At 37.9% G+C, this 19185-nt stretch overlaps 2 protein-coding genes across 18 annotated transcripts in view; one reads left to right on the top strand and one right to left on the bottom strand.

The window, feature by feature from the left end:
• CCDC178 (coiled-coil domain containing 178) overlaps positions 1–9967 on the bottom strand; it is a 157925-nt gene extending 147958 nt beyond the window's left edge. For 6 of the 17 annotated variants that reach the window (XR_005555535.1, XM_039333574.1, XM_039333575.1 and 3 more), the window contains exon 1: positions 7217–9236. The gene's annotated coding sequence lies outside the window, so the exon portion shown is untranslated. Of the gene's footprint in view, positions 1–7216; positions 9237–9351 lie in introns of those variants that run through there. The other 11 variants (XM_039333565.1, XM_039333568.1, XM_039333564.1 and 8 more) reach the window with 11 other exon arrangements.
• The window catches only part of ASXL3 (ASXL transcriptional regulator 3), a 104504-nt gene continuing 94601 nt past the window's right edge, over positions 9283–19185 (top strand). Inside the window, exon 1 of the mRNA XM_039333554.1 lies at positions 9283–9373. Coding sequence (XP_039189488.1) covers positions 9320–9373 — 54 coding nt within the window. The 5' untranslated portion in view covers positions 9283–9319. The remainder of the gene's footprint in view (positions 9374–19185) is intronic.

Here is a 19185-nt window from a genome sequence, read left to right as displayed (position 1 = left end):
ACTGTAGAAAAAATAAGAATAGTGACATTTCCATTAAGAAAATAGCTATAATAACCTACGTTTGGCATTTGAATTCCATAAATTTGCATTTATCATGTGGCATTTTTGAAGTTATATGATTATCATGTGTTGTTATAACCTGCTCTTCAATAAACAGATATCTCCATTTATGATACACACATATCTAAATAAAGGAAAGCTAGATAAAAAACTATGTATCATACTGTCCCTTGATATAAAAACTGTATGATTTTATTTATTTATACTTCATATTTCTTAACTGCTCATCTCCCTCGAAGAGGGGCTCTGGGCGGTGTACAATATCATAAATAAAGTTAAATATTAATATGAATCTTCTATAATATTTTCCAGCTACAGCTATTCTTTCATGCTTTCCACTACTAATTTGGGTCAATTAGGTATTGATAAATAATACAACAGCTTGTAAAAAATTTTCCGGGGGAAAAATAGACTTTTGTTACAGATAATAATGTTAGTAAAATTTCAAATGTCTATCTATTTTCTTTTCCAAGATACAAGATAGTAATAATACAATCAAAATCTGTTTTATTCATGTCCTACTGAGATACATTGAATTTTATTGCATTCTGTATAATACATATTTCTCAATTTCATATATTGTTTTGAAAATGTCAAAACCCAAAACCTCCTACCTTATCTGGAACTCTGAATGTTGAATTTAGAGTGAAGAAACATTTTGTGCAAGAAATATGAATTTTATATTCACCCAAATGCCTTCTTTGGTCTAAAATGCCTCATCCCCAAAGCTGTTTCTTTTAAAAAAATAACTTGTCAGAAGTTATTCAAGCAATATGCATATTAGGGAATACTTTAGTACCCACGGAAGTTTACTGATTAATAGATATCATATGGAATAAAGGGGTTTTACGTGTATGAAAAACATTAGCAAATCATAGTAGATCAGTTATTTTACTGAAAAATAACTTTTTTATTGGACGCTAATATTTATAATCATTGGCTAAGCCATCATAGGCAATATGCTTCCTCTCCATCCATACACTAGAAAAATATGGTTTTACCATGTTGAACACAAGAACCTTGAAATATTCTGTGTACTGAAAATAAACTGGAAACAAATAACAGTGGTTAATGTATTATCACTCCAATCATTAGAGCAATGTGATGTTTGTTCTTAGGAAGATATCAGGCAGACACAAAATGTTAGGAGTAACAAGCACTGAAATATGTATAATAAATAATGATTTATGGAGATGGTAGGCATTTTTAAGGGAGAATTATCAGACAAAAGAATGCCTAAGTACTCCTAATTTAACTTTTGAAAATATCCCTGTCAAATTCAGATGAGGAAAAACTCAAGTCAGAAAGAAAATGGATTCAGTTCCCTTCCCTGTATGTGGCACTCCACCATATATTTTTTATTTTATTCCATCTTTAGAATTTTTATAATCAAGACAGTGAATGTGTTTAATACTTCTTCCTCTTCCCATGTTCCCCACAACAACAATCCTGTGAGGTGAATTGGGCTGAGAGACTGATTAGCCCAAAGTCATTCAACCAGTTTTCATGCCCAAGGCAGAACTAGAACTCACAATCTCCTGATTTCTAGCCTGGTGCTTTAACCATTGACCAAACTGTTACATTTTAATATCCATACTATAGATGATTAGATGTTTTAGTACAATTATACATAGTGCAAAGCCATTGCATTCTGCAGATTTTAAATACTTGAATTAACTGAAAAACAGACTCTTCCAAATTTTCACATGGCAGAAAATAATTTGGCACCCAAAGTTAAATGCAACGGTAAGAAAGACAGCTAATTTTCAGTTACAGGTCTAATCAATACAATATTTAATTCTATTTGTCTTGATGGACATCTCAACTTTTGTCCACTGAATGAAAGTTTATTGATAGCCTTTTACTTAAAGCCTATTCCAAAATATTTAATGCATGTAAAACTATCTCAATTTTTATCTTATTCGGGCATGAAGTTAAGGACTTATCAGTATGATGGGGATGTCACTGATTCTCACTATACAGTTTTGCAACAGGCACTTGACTGTTAATTTTCTCTTATGAGATAAGATAACCTTTATTGTAATTTTTTACTGGGAGCACACTGGCCCACATTAAAAATGAAATTATGTTACCTGCTCTTGAAAGCATATATCTATCCATATATATCCATAACATGCATATGAATATGTTATACACACACACACACACACACACACAATACACACACATACATATATCACTGTCCATTTTGAATACATAGCAGAAAGAGGAAACTTGAGAGTTCACAAGGTTGATGCTATATGGAACAAAACTGTGACTGAATTTGGATGTTCTGCTTCTGATACCACGAAACATCTCAGAAGATAACAAGGAAAACTGGTCTTGAAGAGGATGTGTAGTGTCCCAGACAATCTTGCAGACCCTGCTCAAGCAGTGCGTATATGCTCTGTCCTGGATAGAAGAAAGTGAATTACCAATAATCTTTTCTGCCGTTCTGACCACCCTCTGCACTGTCTCTCTGAAGCACTAATGCTTCCAAACCAGACAGGATGCTCTCGATTGTCCCTCTGTAGAAAGTGGTAAGGACAGGGGAAGGAAGATATATTTTTCTCGTGTGACACAGAAAATATAGATACTGCTGTGCTTCACCAGTGTCTCATTGTTTTTGTTACACCAGTTCACCAAACCCTCTACTTTCTTGCGGTAAGCACCCTCATTGTCATCTTGAATAAGGCCCACTACTGTTGTATTATCTGCATATTCACAATATAGGTTGATGGCAAACTTAGCACAACAGTCATGGGCCAACAAGGTGAACAGCAGACTTGGGACATAGCCCTGAGAACTTGTGCTCAAGAAAATGGTGTTAGAAATATTAGTCCCAACTCGCACATATTGGGGCCTATCAATAAGAAATTCAAGAATCCAGTTGCACAAAGGAGTATTAAAGCCTAAAAGGCCTAGTTTGTCTACTAGATGCCAAGGAATGATTGTATTAAATGCTGAACTGTAGTCAACAAACAGCATTTGCACATTAGTATTTTTTTCCTCTAAGTGCGCCAAGCTGAGATGGAGAACAGAATAGCATCCTCTGTAGAGCGGTAAGCAAACTGAAGTGAGTCAAATGCTGGAGGGAAGCTGGACACAATAATGTCTTTTATCAGCCTCTCAAAACATTTCATAATGATGGATCCAAGTGCAACTGGATGGTAATCATTGAGACCCATAATTGTAGACTTTTTTTTGGCACTGGTAAAATAATGGCCATCTTAAAACATAATGAGACCACTGCCTGCTGCAGTGAAAGATTGAAAATATATGTAAGAACACAAGCCAACTCTTCTGCATATTCCCTAAGAACACACCCAGAGATATTATGTGGCCCTGCTGTTTTCCAAATGTTAATTTTTTGCAATGTTCTTTGGACAGAGGTAACACCAAAGCTAAAAGGTAAACATGAGTGTTTTATTCCAAATTTAAAAATAATCTGATAGTCTGTATTTGCCATTAACTTTCTGGTTTCAATTGGCTTACCTTCTCTGATGTCATAAAAAAATGCAAGCCTTATCCTAGAACACCTTGGTACTTCAAGGAAATCTTAGAATATGAATGTCAAAATCTGTGACCAGGCTATGTGAAATTGAACCCGCTCAACTATGTCAGTATTCCATGAGTTTTTGAAATATGTGTATTAGTACAGATCAGCTCAGTGATCTTGGAACATTTCGATGAAAACAGATAGACAACATGCTGTGCCTATATATATATATGGTGGGTTTAAGCAATGTATCAGTATTTCAGATATATAATCTTAAAATTCATAAATGAACATGAGCAGTAAGCAGAATAAAATGGCTTTAAATATTGTATCAATATAATACAGATTTTGTACTATGAAAAATATCCTATTTTCTAATACTTTTTACAATATGATTGTGAGTTTTCCCAGCACATTGAATATTGTTTATGTTCCAAATGTGTTACCTTTTCTTGAGAATTATATATATATACATATATATATATACATACATACATATATATATATGATTAGTTTTTTTAAAAAAAAATAGTAGACGGTCATGCTGATCTATGCTGCCTTTTCTATTTTTAGAAAGTGAATCTTGGCAATATATATGCATATTCCTTAAGATTCATATATATTATCTGAACCATTTTCCATAGGGCGAGAACAATTAATAACTGGTTAATGTCACCAAAGCAATGATGGGCAGGCTTAAAATTGGATGAAAATATCAAAGCTGGAGGGGGTACCATTTTTCCACTTGAACCAGTCCCTACTCTGTTGTTATGGTACCTGCCCTTGGCCTTTGGGAGGGGAGGGAGAATTATGTCTGTCTTTTTACCCCATGGAACTGATGGCACCAATGAAGATGGCATGAGGCAAAAGGCCTCCCTCATGTTTACAATGGAAGCCTCCTCCACACTATCTTTAACCTTATTTAGTTAAGTACCGAGAACTAATTATCCCAAATACTTCTTATCAGTCTTTGGCAAGTATACGAACTGATTTTGCTACAAGTTTTCAACCAGTTTATGAAATGCATATTTTCACATTTTTCATTTAAGCTCTTTAAGTCAATTTTAGTTTTAGCAGCTAAGGGCAAAACCACAGTACATTCACAATGAATATTATTAAGACAGATTTTTCTTAGTATTTTTTTAGAATAATTTCCCCAACCTAGGAAATCTCCACGTGTGAACTTCAGGTTTTTCAGAATGGCAAGGCTAGCTAGGGAATTCTGAAATTCATTAGAGAAGACAGGAAATTTCTGGATAACATAGAAGGAAATCTGCAAATGAATACAGAAAGATTTCTGTACAAAGGGGGCAAGAGCTCTAGAGGAGGTCTTCAGCATGTAACTTAGAGAACCAAGACCTGGTGCATGTCCCTGGAACTGAACAATCAATTTCAGAGCCTATTCTGTGAAAATGATTTTCACACTTCTGGTATTGAACTAGGATTCGAGGGATGGGAAAGGGAGAAACCTCGGCTGCATTTCCAGGTGGCAATGGCCTAGAGAAGGCCTCCGGTGCTCGGATCAGACTGCTGGAGGGCTGCGGAAGCATCCCCCAGTCTCAGTTCTGGGTGGCAGTGGCCTGGAAAAGACCGTCAGGCCTGGATCGGGCAGAAGAGCTGCAGAAGCGTCCCCTGGCCTCAGATCTGGGTGGCAGCAGAATGGAAAAGACTGCCGGCATCCGGATCGAGCCGCTGGACAGCTGCAGAAGCATCCCCTGGCCTCAGATCCAGGTGGTAGCAGCCTGGAAAAGGCCTCTAACACCCTGATCCAGCCACCGGAGGCTATGCAAGCAATACACTAAATACATTAGTTGTGCTGTAATGATCAGATGTAACTGTACAAATATTTCTCATTTCAGTTCTTATACACTAATTCACTTCACATAATAATTCCTGATTTAATAGTTTATGAAGGTGGATGAACTGTCAGATTCAAAAATTCCTCTCTGTTATCACATACTAATTTCTTCACAAAGAACCTCATATGGCTTAAGCTATAATTTCTTGCTATATTTAAACTAAAGCTCTGGATTAATATCAGTTGGAAACCTCAGAAGATTTATACTCCAAATTAGTCTACGTGTAAATATTTTGCACAACAATAATTGTGTATACAATATTAATTATGCAATTATACCAAAAGATTATGAAAAAGAGACAATCCCAAGAGATTATGAAAAAGAAAGAAAAGAAAGCAGCAACATGATCAGCAGTAGGAATACATAAGGAAATCCAGAAATATTAAGACTAGGATTTTTTTTGTAGCAATAAGAATGACATTCTATTTTCTTTTATTTGTTCTTTGATATCTCTAGTAATCTTACAGTTTTATGCTACTAAACCAACCTTGACACCAATAATGCAATTATGTTATCTCCAAAATAATGTAATATTTAGTTCATTAACTAGATTGCCTAGCCAATTATTTAGAATACTGATTAAACAAAGAATGCGGAATGTAATTATGTGTCTTCTACAAATTCACAGGGACCTTGACCTGGTCCACAGTCATGAATGTTACCTTGCCCCTCCCATACAAGGGAGCCATAACAGACAAAAGACATGATCGAATCTTGTATTGGCTGTTGAGATATAACTGCTACAGAAAAAGAAATAATTGAAAGAGATAGTTGAGTTACAGCATAGTTACAGGGTTGCATAAACAGTCGACTCTTTTACTGATTTATTTTTATTTTATTGACTAATCAATAGATCTCATGTGTCATGTTTCTGGGTGGCATACAAACAACTATAATTTCAGAAACATTCAAAAAAAATATTATTATAAAACATTAAGAGAGAGCATTAGATTATAAACAATGGAGCTACCTTATCAAGTTACTATTTCCTTGCAACCCCCAGGGTCAGTCACATAATCAGATATTAAGGAACTTCCAGGTCAGAGAGATGGAGCAAATCTCACCTCAGGGAGATGATGTTCCACAGGGCAGTGCCATGGCAGAAAAGCCTCATCTTCTGGGTTCTATAAGAATTAATTCTAACAGATGGACTCACAGCCTCTCTCTTATGCCAGACCTGACAAGATGGGCAGAAGTAATAGGGAAGAGGCAGTCCCCTCAAAACCTTGTGAACTTTCAAGTTTCATCTATCCACTATGTATTCAAAATGATCAGTAATTAATATATATACATGTATATGTATGAATGTAGGTATGTATATAGCATGTGTACATGTATTATGCATGTATATAGGTAGATATACACTTTCTTTTGAAAGCAGGCAACAGAATTTCATTTTTAATGTGCCAGTGTGCTCACAGTAAAAAATGACAACAAAGTTTATCTTAATCATAATCTTAAATAACCCAACATCCTGCCATGAAGAAGTTTAAAGATAAAAACCAGCATCTTGATTTAAACCCAGAAGCAAACTGGCAACCAATGTAGCTCGCAGAGCAGAAATATGTGTGCTGCTCTAAAAATACATATAACTTCCCATGCCATCAAATTCTGTAGCAGCTGAAACTTCTGGATACTTTTCAAGGGTAGCCCCATATAGAACACATTACAGTAGTCTATCCGGGAGATGAGCGACCATGAATAGAGTAATAAATAAAAATATTAATTTTAAAGTATTTTAGTCCTTTTGATTAAAATATTTGTGTACTAAAGTTAGAAGTGAAAGATGTAAGATTACCTAATTACCATCTCCTTTTTATTAAAATTCCAGCATAGTATTAGTGTCGTTGATTACCGGCTCAGTGCTAAACTGAACATTACTAAGTCTGCAAAACAAAATAAAAAAAATCAGACCAGCCTTCGCAATTGTATTTAACTGAAATCACAGTGTCCCAGCCCATTTGTCACATTCCCATAATTGCCATACATCAATACTGTGGATTTCTATTGTGGATTTTGTTAAAATCTACATAACTCCATAGTATTGCTATTACTGCTGCTGCTGCTGCTATTGTTTTAATAATCATTACATCACATTCATAGTTACTTTTCCCTGAGAGCTCAAAGAATCATATATGGCAGGGATGTCAAACTGCCGGCCCACGGGCCAGATGCATCATGGCAAAACTGCACCCACCCCATTGCCAATGGAAAAAAAGTCATGATACCATCATGACACGTCATGTGACACTGCGAGTTTCACACCCGTGATATATGGCGTATGGGTGTGTGTCCCCTCCTCCAACATTACATTCCCACAACAGCAAACTTATATTGGACAAGACAGAAAAACAGTGCTTGGCTAATGCTTACCTAACAATCTCTGTAAGCAGAATAGAGGGCTTCCTCTGATCCTGGCCCAAGACAGTAGTTTCTATACTATTTTATTTTCTAACTAGACCATGCGACAATGTTAAAAATGACAAGGTATTTTGAATGTAAAATGTTTCCAAGTTATTAATACATGCAAAATCTAGGTTTTGTTAATTGAGTCTGCTGAGGCCAGACTCTTTATTGCCTGCAAGGATACAGCGAACCCTCAGGACGTATTGGGGACCTAGACAAATCACTGCGGAAGAGATAAAAGTTACAGCGCTCGATAAGGAGCTGGAAAAGGCGGCCCCAGGCAGGAAGTACACTCAAATCGTTGAAGATTTGAGTTTCTCGGCAATCCAACTCATTCTAAGAGAGAGAGAGAGAAAAAAAAAAGCTTTGGGGTCTTCTAATGCTGACAAAATCTAGTGATTCATATCGCGAACTTCTCCGGAATTCGGGAGAGAAGGGAAGGCGATGTAACCTGTCCCCATATCTATTTACGTCTCTGTTCATTGAAGAGCTGGCGGTGCTGGTTCTTCTGTAGTTTTTCCAATAACTGGATGAGTATAGAACGGCAGCAGTAACCCATCTGCTGTCTACATCCGTGTTCCTAAGCATCGCACCTGGTCACGGAGACCGAAATCTGGGAGAACGCACAGCAACCTGCGGTGGTGGGTGGAAGGCGGATCCACCCGACACGCCCCCTTCCTTCGGCGTTCGGTGCCGTAGGGGAATTAAGACGGACGGCCCGGGAGGGGGCGAGCAGGTGAGGGGGTCAAACCTGGCTTACCCGGCTGTCTTGGGCTTGCTGGAGACGAATACGATGGAAGCGCATCAGACATCTATAGTTGAGGGGGCCCCGCCCCCACCTGGAACTTGGAACCGGCCCCAGTTGGATGTACTGTTAACAACAACAAAAAAATCCTTCCTTTCTGTTAGCTCCCGCAAACCACAAGACCCGGCATACAAACGATTACCTTTAAAACGAAAACATATACTCGTACAAACACAACCGCAGCGCTCGGGCGTATTGCACATTGGGAGATGTAGTGTTGCTTTCATTATGTCTCCTATTTGTAAAACGACCCGGGGAGGGAGACGGGGGTGGGTTGAATAGAGGGGGGGTCTTGACAAGCTCTCGCGAGATCTGTGGCAGGCCTTTTCTTTCCTCTGCGTCTCGTGCGGTTTGCTCGCGAGCGCGGCCGCCTCGGCTGGGATGTTTTGTGCAGTCGCCATTCCCTTATGTGACGTCATAGTGCATTGTTGTGACTTGCGTAGCGGAGCATCCCTCAAGCTGTCAGCTGTGTCGCCGCCGCCGCCGCTACTGCGGGAGTGCGAGCCCGAGACGGCCCAGCCCTCCACCGCCTTGTCGCTCCCACGCCCCTCCCGCAGGGGTTCTAGGACTCCACGTCACCGTATCATTGTCTGTGCGGGACCCTCGGGCTCCCCCTCCTTCCCCCCGCCCCGTCCCTGCACGTTCCATTCCGCCCCCGCCCCCCTCGAATCATCTCAATGAGATGCAAACATGAAAGACAAGAGGAAGAAGAAGGACCGCACCTGGGCCGAGGCTGCCCGCCTGGTAGGTGCGACCCGAGGCTTTGTGCGTGTGGCGGGGCCGACCCGTCCGCCCGGCTGCTGTTCCCGGGGCGAGTCGGGGAGGCGCCTAGTGCAGCCCACTCCCGACCCGAGCTCTTAGCATTGTTGCAGTCGGTAGGGGATGCTGGAGTGACCGTGCGGAGCTGCGCGTGGGCAGAGTCAGTGCCTCGGAGTGCCGGAGGTGCGGGATGAGACGGGAAGCGGAGGCTGCGTTCTCGTGGTGACGGAACAATGTTCCGCACAAAAGTCTGCTCATCGGGTTGTTCTCTGGGAACTATTTTGTTCGTGGACGGTCTGCGTGCCCCGTTCAGTAGCTAGGTAGTTTGCTAAAGAAGGACTTCTGATGTTAAAAGGCTGTGCAGTGAGAGGCGCCGAGAGTTTAAAAAAAAAAACCATCCGAAACCTTCACAGTTCTCTGGGTCCTACTTACTCCTCTTACTTTTGAAGAGGGATCTGGCGATTCTTCTTTAGCCAGAAGCACTCCTGATACTTTGCGGGAAATCCCCCCACGAAGTGGAAGACAGAAGAGGGAGAATTTCTTCCACACCTGTGAACTCACTATAGAGATGAGGCATGATGCTTGCCTTTGGGGTTGAAGAGAAAGATTGCAGTCTTACCCCGTTCTAACTCCTCCATAGTGCATGCATGCATGAATTCGTTTATTCATTCATAATTATTAGGATAATGACCCTCTGTGTGTGTGTGTGTGTGTGCGTGCGTGCGTGCGCGCGCGGTCGCCTGTGTGCGCGCATGACAGACTGGAATAAGCACTTCTTTTCTGATTGTGGAATTCAAAGTCCATAATGTGCTCATTTCATTTTTAAGCTTATGCAAATAAAAAGTGGCTATTTTTTAAAGAGGTATCTCTGGTTTGAAATAACAGTGATGTGTGAGAAATGCTGTTTGTGGTATATGAACAACTTAGCTTCAGTTGTATCTTCATGTCTAAGAAGCAGTGCTACTTCCTTGGCTAATATCAACTGTCAAGCACATTTCTCCACAATATGTATGTAAAAGTGGAAGGAATATACAGGACATTCTCCATACTTTTCTAAGTCTGCAGAAAAAGAAGGTAGATCTCTAAGCAAAGAATTCAAGAATCTGCCTTCCTTCTAATCCTCACATATTGGTGAAACTAATATTCCAGAATGTACCCACTTTCTGATATATTTGTGTAAGATGTCAAGGGATTTTCTTGCACAAATAGACTTTATCCAAGATATCCTTTCTATCTTCTCAAAAAAATAATTATATTTCTCAAAAGACTTTTTTCTCCAGAGTTTCTCAGCAAATATAAATGTGTCTTTTCATTCTTACCTATTTCTCTGTGGTATGTTGCATTTTCTAAAAAACATGATTTTCAATTTGGAATAGTGGTCTTTGAATACCAAAAATTAAGATGAGGTACTTTCTGGGAAAATGCCATTGAATGTAGATAAGATTGTAATTGTAATATAAATTGTTATTATAGTATTGTATATGTAGGATAATATTGCTATACATAATGGTGGGTATATTTTATGAAGTTTAGTTTCAGGAAATTCAAGGTGTTGGTTATCACCTTTAAAGCCCTTCATGGCTTAGGACCAGGTTACTTACAGGACCGCATACTGCCGCATAGTTCCCAGAGACCGGTGAGGTCCCACAGATTGGGCCTCCTTCAGGTCCCGTCGGCCAGACAATGTCGGCTGGCGGGCCCTCCGGGAAGGGCCTTTTCTGTGGTGGCTCCGACCTGGTGGAATCAACTTCCCCCCGAGATTCAAACTACTCCCAACCTTGCCGGCCTTTAAGAAAGCCATTAAAACTCTCCTGTTCCGGCAGGCCTGGGGTTGATGTCCCCAGGGGGGCCGGGATACGACTGGACACGCTGTATGAATGCACTTATTTTATTGTTTTATTGTTATATTTATTGTTTTAATTTTGTACGCCGCCCTGAGTCCCTAGGGATTGGGCAGCATATAAATTTTATTAATAAATAAAATAAATAAATAAATAAGTTGAAAATACTTCTTATTGTAAAGCTAAGATCTGTTTTAATAGTTCCGTTAAATTTTTGGTAACTTATCTGTGATGACACTCATTTGTTCCTATGTCATGTCTGTTACCATGGTAATATATAATTCCCAAACACAGTAAAATGTATTTATTAGTATCAGATATACTGTAGCCTATTTACATTATTGTCTCTTGACTGTCTATAGCTTAATAGGAAGGCTATTTTATTTTTCATCTGTTGTACAACATAACAGTCTGCACTTCATACTTAGAACTATAGATTGTCCTCTTTTTTGGTCCATTTGTGTCAGGTTTTACCCTCTGGTGACTACCGGAACTGGCCCTGTAGTTTTCTTGGTGAAGTTTTTTATTGCGTCTTACCTAGGGCTGAGAAAGAGTGACTGGCCCAAGGTTACCTAACTTGGTTTCTTGCCTGGGGCAGGTCTAGAACTCATAGGTTTGAGCATGATGCCTTAACCACTTAACCAAACTGATTCTCTATAGATTGGACATGTGATGTCGTGCAACGTATCAGAACTTTTCCCTATTGCCGGCAATGGGGTGGGCGTGGTTTCATCATGATGCATCTGGCCTGTGGGCTAGCAGTTTGACACCCCTGCTATAGATAGTCTACATACAAATAATGCAAAATAGCCTATGTTCAGCTTAACAAGCTTACACTGAAATTAAGTTCACACAATTCCTATTGTACGTCTTACAGTTGAGTTAAGGTTGCATTATATTGGATGGATTGAATTATACATTTTGCCATTTTGTTTCTAAAGACTCTTTTAAAATTTTTATATATATAATAATTCATAAATGTACTAATGAAACAAATGAAAATCATTTCTGCAGGGTCCCCAAACTTTTTGAACCAGTTGGCATATTTAGAATTTTGAAAGTGTGTTATGGAATCTCAAAAAATTATTGTCAACATGGTGATGGCCAATCACAAAGTATATGTTTGCAAAATGTAAACCAAGCTCTGGATTGCAGTCATCAGTCACATTATTTTCTAAGAATGCTTCTGGGATCTATACGAACCAAAGATATTTTTGGAAATAAAGTTCATTTTTGTAGTTTCCCATTAATATTTTACTAATTAAAGGAATATTTAACAATTGGTAAGACAAAGTGCCAAAGAACAGGTTGGGTCTGTGATTACCACTGGGTGCCATATGTGATGTTTCCTATAATAGCTTTTATTTTTATGACAAGAGCTAATAGATTGATTATGTGCTATCAAGTTGTACATAATGCTGACCATTTTAAGTCAATAATTCTATTAAAGTGCAGTTTCATATGCAGGATTAGATGAAGGCTGTACATTTCATCTCAGGTCTTGATAAGAAAGAGAACTTTGGTACTTTGTGTATATGCTGCGATAACATTTTTAAAGACTTTCTGAACTGTCATGAACGTAAATTAATCTTATATAGTTCCTATTAAGGTCAGTGTAAAACACTTGATCATGACTAATCCAGCTAACTTTTTACTGGATCTAACCCTATGAAATTACATCACTTTTTATATTTAAAAGTTCTTCCAGTTCTTCACTTCCTCGAGGAACATCCATAACAAGCCACAATGTCAAAATGCCATAGCACTAAGGATGTAACTTAGTACTTGTATTTGACATCTGACACAAGTATATAAATTATGTCATTTATATCATGATCTGGTTCATCATATGTTCCCTAGGCTCGCTCTCTATGGATGCCTATGCCCCTTCCCTGTGTGCAAATTTTTACCGTGTATGTTAATTTTACTTCTGCGTACTCTGTATCCATCTGCATGGCCGTTAACTTCCCTTCACTTTCTTATTCCTTTTTTTCTGAGCAGTTTCATTTCCAGTTATCCACGTGTATGCTTGTCACTACCCATCAATCAAGGGTGTTAAAAACATAGGACCTTGATGAAATTTGGAAAAAATGTATCTGCAAAATGCATGCAAAATCATTAATGTGTCATATTCTTCCTTGCTGCTGCTGCTTCTCCCTAATTTGATAATCACCGAAATAACCAATAAAATCTCATCCAATATATACTTTCCACAGAGTTTAAAAACTGTCAAATTTGTAATGGAACTGTATTGCCATAAGGGAATTACATAAATAATTATTGAATGGCCCAGTACTATTTTAAAAGCAGTGAAGGATCAAAGACAAGCCCACATTAAGAGAATTTATGGGGTTCTAGTCGAATTGGACTCAGAAACGGAACTAATTAAAGATTGTATGATTAGATGGGCGCAGAATTTTGGTGAGCCAGTTCCATTGGACACCTGGGAAACTATTTGGGTGAGAAATGTCAAATTTACACAAGCACAGAATTTAAGGGAGAATTTCTATAAAATGTTTTATAGATGGCACCTTGATCCACAAAAAATGTCTTTTATGTACCCTGACCTACAACCTAAATGTTGGAGATGTGGGTGTATGGATGCTACTTATTATCATATTTGGTGGTCGTGTAGAGAGATAAAAGCATTTTGGATTAAGATATGGTGGAATATCCAGAGAATTTTTAAAAGGAGGGTAAAATTTACTCCGCAATTATTTCTGTTGGGTATAGTTACTGATTGTGATACAAAGGAGGTTATATTGATGTTAAATTTGATTACAGCCGCGAGACTGTTAGTTGGACAATATTGGAAGAAGGAATCTTTGCCTACATTGCAGGAATGGTTTCTTAAAGTGTCTTATTTGGCGGAAATGGCAAAGATTTCGGCTTTCTTAAAGCAACAAACGCAAGAGAAGTTTCTTGCTGTTTGGGATAAATGGATAAAATTTATACAGTTTAAAATGGATATTAAAAAATATTATATAGCTTTTTCTTAATTTTTATTTTTATATATATACATATATATTTTAAAATATAATTTTTTTGATTGTTTTTTAATTAAGCCTATATTCTGCTCTGGGAAGCTCGGGGGGGGGAGAAGGGGGGGTGTTTGGGGGAGGTTGGGGAAGGGAGGGTTTGTTGTGTAATGTTTAGTTTTTTTCTTTGTATATGTTTTTTGTCTTTGTATTGTTTTGTTTTTTTTCCTTCTTTTTTGTAAAACTTATAAAACTTTTAATAATAAAAAAAAAAGCAGTGAGGATGTAGATGGATCTGTGATGTAGTAGTAAAAGAAGTTATGCCATGTAGGAAGTTGTCTTTAATCCTTGAAATTTCTAGTTAAGATAGGATAGGAAGATTATTACCTACTAAATATTCATGAATTAAAATTCCCAATATCATTAGACCTTTCTGGCTGGAACTATTAGATATTGTATCTAGCAATTTCTGATGGGCTACAAATTTCTCATCACTGAGTTATAGAATTTGTGATGAAGTTATGTAGGCTTTGTAAATGCTATCTTTACAATCACATCTGAAATGCTGATTGATCTAAGTCAGGAGTGTCAAACTGCCGGATGCATCATGCCGAAACCACGCCCATCCCATTGCCGGCAATGGAAAAACAGTTGCGATACGTCGCGACTTGTCACATAACGTTGCAAGTTTAACACCCCTGATCTAAGTGAATTGTTTGCTTGCATCTTTATAAATCCTGTAACAAAATATCGAAACTTGATCAAATTAGATGTGAACATTAAAGATCTAATGTGAAATAAATCAAAGCAGAATCTTTCATTCTCCATAATGCTATCCATGTGAAAAGAAATTAGAAACCAACAAGGGCAATATGTAGCATTGTTTCCATAGCCTGTTCTTTTTTAGCTGTTATTTTGGTTTACATTTATTCCATTACTTACAACCATAACTGGGCCTGGAATCTTAATAGTTAAGGAAAGCGTTTTTTAAGTGAGATGCCATATGGCTACTTCGTTTTAACAACTGCAATCCCAGCATTCACAGTTGTGGTTGTTAAGTGACCATAAAGTGGAATGCCTGGGAGAAGGCCCCAGCCTGGAGATTGGAGATTGGGGGTGGGTGTTGCACCACATTTGAGAGGCCTGGGCCTCTTTCTGATCTACAAAGCCTGAGAGCCCCGGGTCCTTAACCAGTCCCCCCATGCCCAGGTCCACTTTTGCATTGTTCTGCAACTGCTGACCGCCACCTGCTCCATCCTGCAAGCGGGCCCCATTCTTTTGATGGTTCCGAAGGCCACTTCTCCAAATTGCACAATTTGGAGCCTTCCAAATGATCACAAGAATGAAGATGTTTGCTAATGTTTTCAACCAGATTTGAGATCCATTTTGTAGAAACCCACCCAAATTTGGTGAAAATGCTAATGAACACCATTGCTCTGGAAGGATCAGAAGGCTGGCATTCATTGGCATTTTCTCCTCCCCAAACATGAAAGCCAACCTTCTGAATCTTTCTACATTTGGGGAGGGGAAATAGTAGCAAATGTCAGCCTTCTGAAAGGCTCAGAAGTTTGGCATTTGCTATCATTTCACTAGATTTTGAGGTTCATTCTTACAGTCCATAAGAAAATTTTACCTTCCTGCATGGAGGGGAAAGGAAATCACTCAGTGCACTGTAGGAAAGAACCTTGAATCCTCTATTCCAGGGGTCCCCAATCCAGTCCATGGACCAGTACTGGGCCATGGCACGCCAGCAACCAGTCCGCACAAACAAGGAAAGCCCCATCCACAGGATGCAGGCAGCACACAAAACGACATACCCTCTGGGCTGTGGAAAAACCTCTCTCCACGTAAGTTGGGAACCTCTACTCTAAATGATGATCACATGATTGCAGAGCATTTGGCAATTGATTGTCAGTGCAAACAAGCTGCCAAGTGCCTGAAATGTACGTAGTTAAATGATCACGGGGCATAGGGAAGGGTTCTTATCATTTATAATGGCCCGAGATGCTTTACGGGCTGCAAAGCACCCATTCTGAACCCATCATAAATGGTTATATGTTGAGGTCATAAATTGAGGACTACTTATAATCTGGGATGTTTTTACAGAGGATCATTCTAATAAAGTATTTACTAATAAGACATATTTCTGGCTTTATTGAATCAATCACTATTCTAAACAGTAACTAAACAGTTGAGGCTGATACATTCTTCAATAATGACATTGCAATTATTTGATCAATGCTTATACTTCAAAATGAAATGAATTCTGCATTTCTGCATACTTACTGCGCCCTCCCCCACAGACGGGGCAGATGAACATACCAATGTAAAGCATTCTTGAATGTAGAAAAAGCATTTCCAGCTACAAGGCGTCCTGTGTTGCTAGCAGATTAAAGATCACATGAAAATTAGAGTTACATTTATCAGTGCAGAAGGGTTTTCTTTATTTTTGATACATGTGTGAGCCTATATACTTTTAATATATTGTTAAATGACATGAAGTAATCTGCAATTATTCTGTGGCACATCTAATCTAATAAGCCTGATCTAGTTCTCCTATATGCAATTAATACATTATATATGTCTAATCACTTATTGATTATTATATCATTTCATTTTTATGTATGTAGTCATCAGTTGAATTGGATTTTAATTTCATGTATACCACAACTGAGGCAGAAATTATAGCCAAAAGCTTTTCCTTGATTTCTCCTCTCTGACTTCTTATTAGCATGCCTATAATTTATTTTAAAAATCATGTATTATTGTATGTGTAATATTACTAATGTGAACAACTTGGATTCTTTTTCACTGAGAAGAGAAATACAATTGTTGCAAATAAAAACTAATAATTTGATAACACGTGCTACAGCTTTTATTTATTTACTTACTTTTTAGTGGTATATCACCATATTTCACTTGGATTCATGTTATCATCCTCAAAATGATATGAAATCATGCCACCAATTTTTAGCAGTTGCACGCCATGCCACCAATTTTTAGCAGTTGCACTGCCAAAATTTAGAAATGTGATTGGAACATGCTCCAAAGACTGGTGATGAATAATTAGTATCTCAACTTAGTATCTCCTGACCAGTAATGGCGAACCTTTTAGAGACCGAGTGCCCAAACTGCAACCCAAAATCCACTTATGCCTCATCAGGTGCCGAGTGGGTGTGGCCCATTGTCTGGGTGTGGCCCATTGGGTGGGCGTGGCTCCGATGGTAACAGCAGACTGGATGGGACTAAAAAGTTCAATCAATCAATTCCAACTTTGGACAATCTTTTTTTTCCTGTGAGAAGTTGAAATTGACTGATTGAACCTTTTTTTTTTTTTTGTACACGGCAGCGGAGGCCTAAAGAGAAAAGGTTTTATAAAACCCAGCTGAAGGGCTAGGACTGGGGCAACGGCACGCGTGCTCACAGAGAGGGCTCTGAGTGCCACCTCTGGCACCCGTGCCATAGGTTTGCCACCATTGTGATAGACAATGGGAAATTCCAAAATACAAGTTGACAGAAAGGAAAACATGCTGTATAAATGTGTTAATAATTTGATGATACAAGGCAACTTTCTTTATTATTTGTGTATCTGAGATGAGTTTGTTTTCTGCCTAAAATCACATTCTTTATATTTATGCCAATAAATCTGCAGTTTTAACTAAAGCATGATTTTATATCACATGGGAATGTGGCCTAAACCAGGAAGAGACAATTGGAATCCAAAGTATTTATGTAAATGATTGTTCATGGAAATATCCCATCTTACTGCATTCCAATTTCAGCTTTTCTTCAGAACTAAATCTTTAGAATCATCTCTGTGAACAATTTGCATTTTGCTTTTTGAAAATACAAAAAAGCAGATAAGGGTTTGTCTTTCAATAAGACACTTTGTTTTTTAGTTTTGTCCATTTAGAATATGTAGCAAAGCTTTTTAAATTATTCTCCTGAAAACTTGAGGTCTCAGACTCTGTTTATAAGTACAGTTTACCCCATTTTTGGTCTTCTAGTTTATGCTATTATAATTTTCTATTGTGCCATTCTTTTGCATGAATTTAGTAATTAGGTTTCCACCCATTTTATTCTGAGATAAAGCACATGGTTGTACATTTTTTATTCCTAAACCTGTTAGAAATATTGCAGTCCTGTATTGCCAAATATTTTTTAAGAGAATGGACTAATGTTATGATATTAGCTATTCCAATTAATACAATTAAGCTACAATGTGGTTTTAATATTGTTACATAGCATGTTTATATATTTGTCAAAGTCTATATGGTGTCCATTCTTCTGATTTTAGACAACTTACAACATATGAAATAAGTGTTATAATGTGTTCACTGGTAAACATCTGATAGTTTGTTCTAATTTATTTTTTATTTTATTTAATTAATTGCTTATATTATTATTGTTAGAGATTGTGAATTCTAGTGTCATCTTGGGCACAAAGCCAGCTGGGTGACCTTGGGCAATCATTTTCTCTCAGCCCTAAAAAGATGCAACGGCGAACGACTTCTGACAAACTTTGCCAAGAAAACTGCAAGGACTTGTCCATACAGACTCCAAGAATTAAACATGATTAAACAGAGGATTATATTATTATTATTTTTAATCTTATAGTTGTAAATAATTATGATGGTGAAAATACTTTAGAACATCTGTGCAATGGTTCCAGTCATATTTCTAGTTTTCAAATGCTAACAGATTTCCTAAAATCTCATGAATGTATAAATACAAACTTACTGTGCTGCAGTTAGTGATCCTTTTCTCATTTTACAGCATATTCTGCATCACTTAAACTCCTTGTTTCTGATGACAATTTTTTTTAGTTTTTCTATCATTATGGTGATGGTTAGCATCTGACTGTGCCTGACCTAGTGTGAAGCTTAGAATATCCATTTACTGTATCAGAAAAACTAAACTTACTGATTCCAAATATCATAGGATTGCTGTTACCATTAGACAGAGTGAGACAGCCTTT

Source organism: Crotalus tigris, unplaced genomic scaffold (genome assembly GCF_016545835.1).
Source record: "Crotalus tigris isolate CLP2741 ecotype Arizona unplaced genomic scaffold, ASM1654583v1 scf7180000024506.7606697, whole genome shotgun sequence".
Taxonomy (NCBI): Eukaryota; Metazoa; Chordata; class Lepidosauria; order Squamata; family Viperidae; genus Crotalus; species Crotalus tigris.
This window is presented reverse-complemented; position numbering and strand designations above follow the sequence as displayed.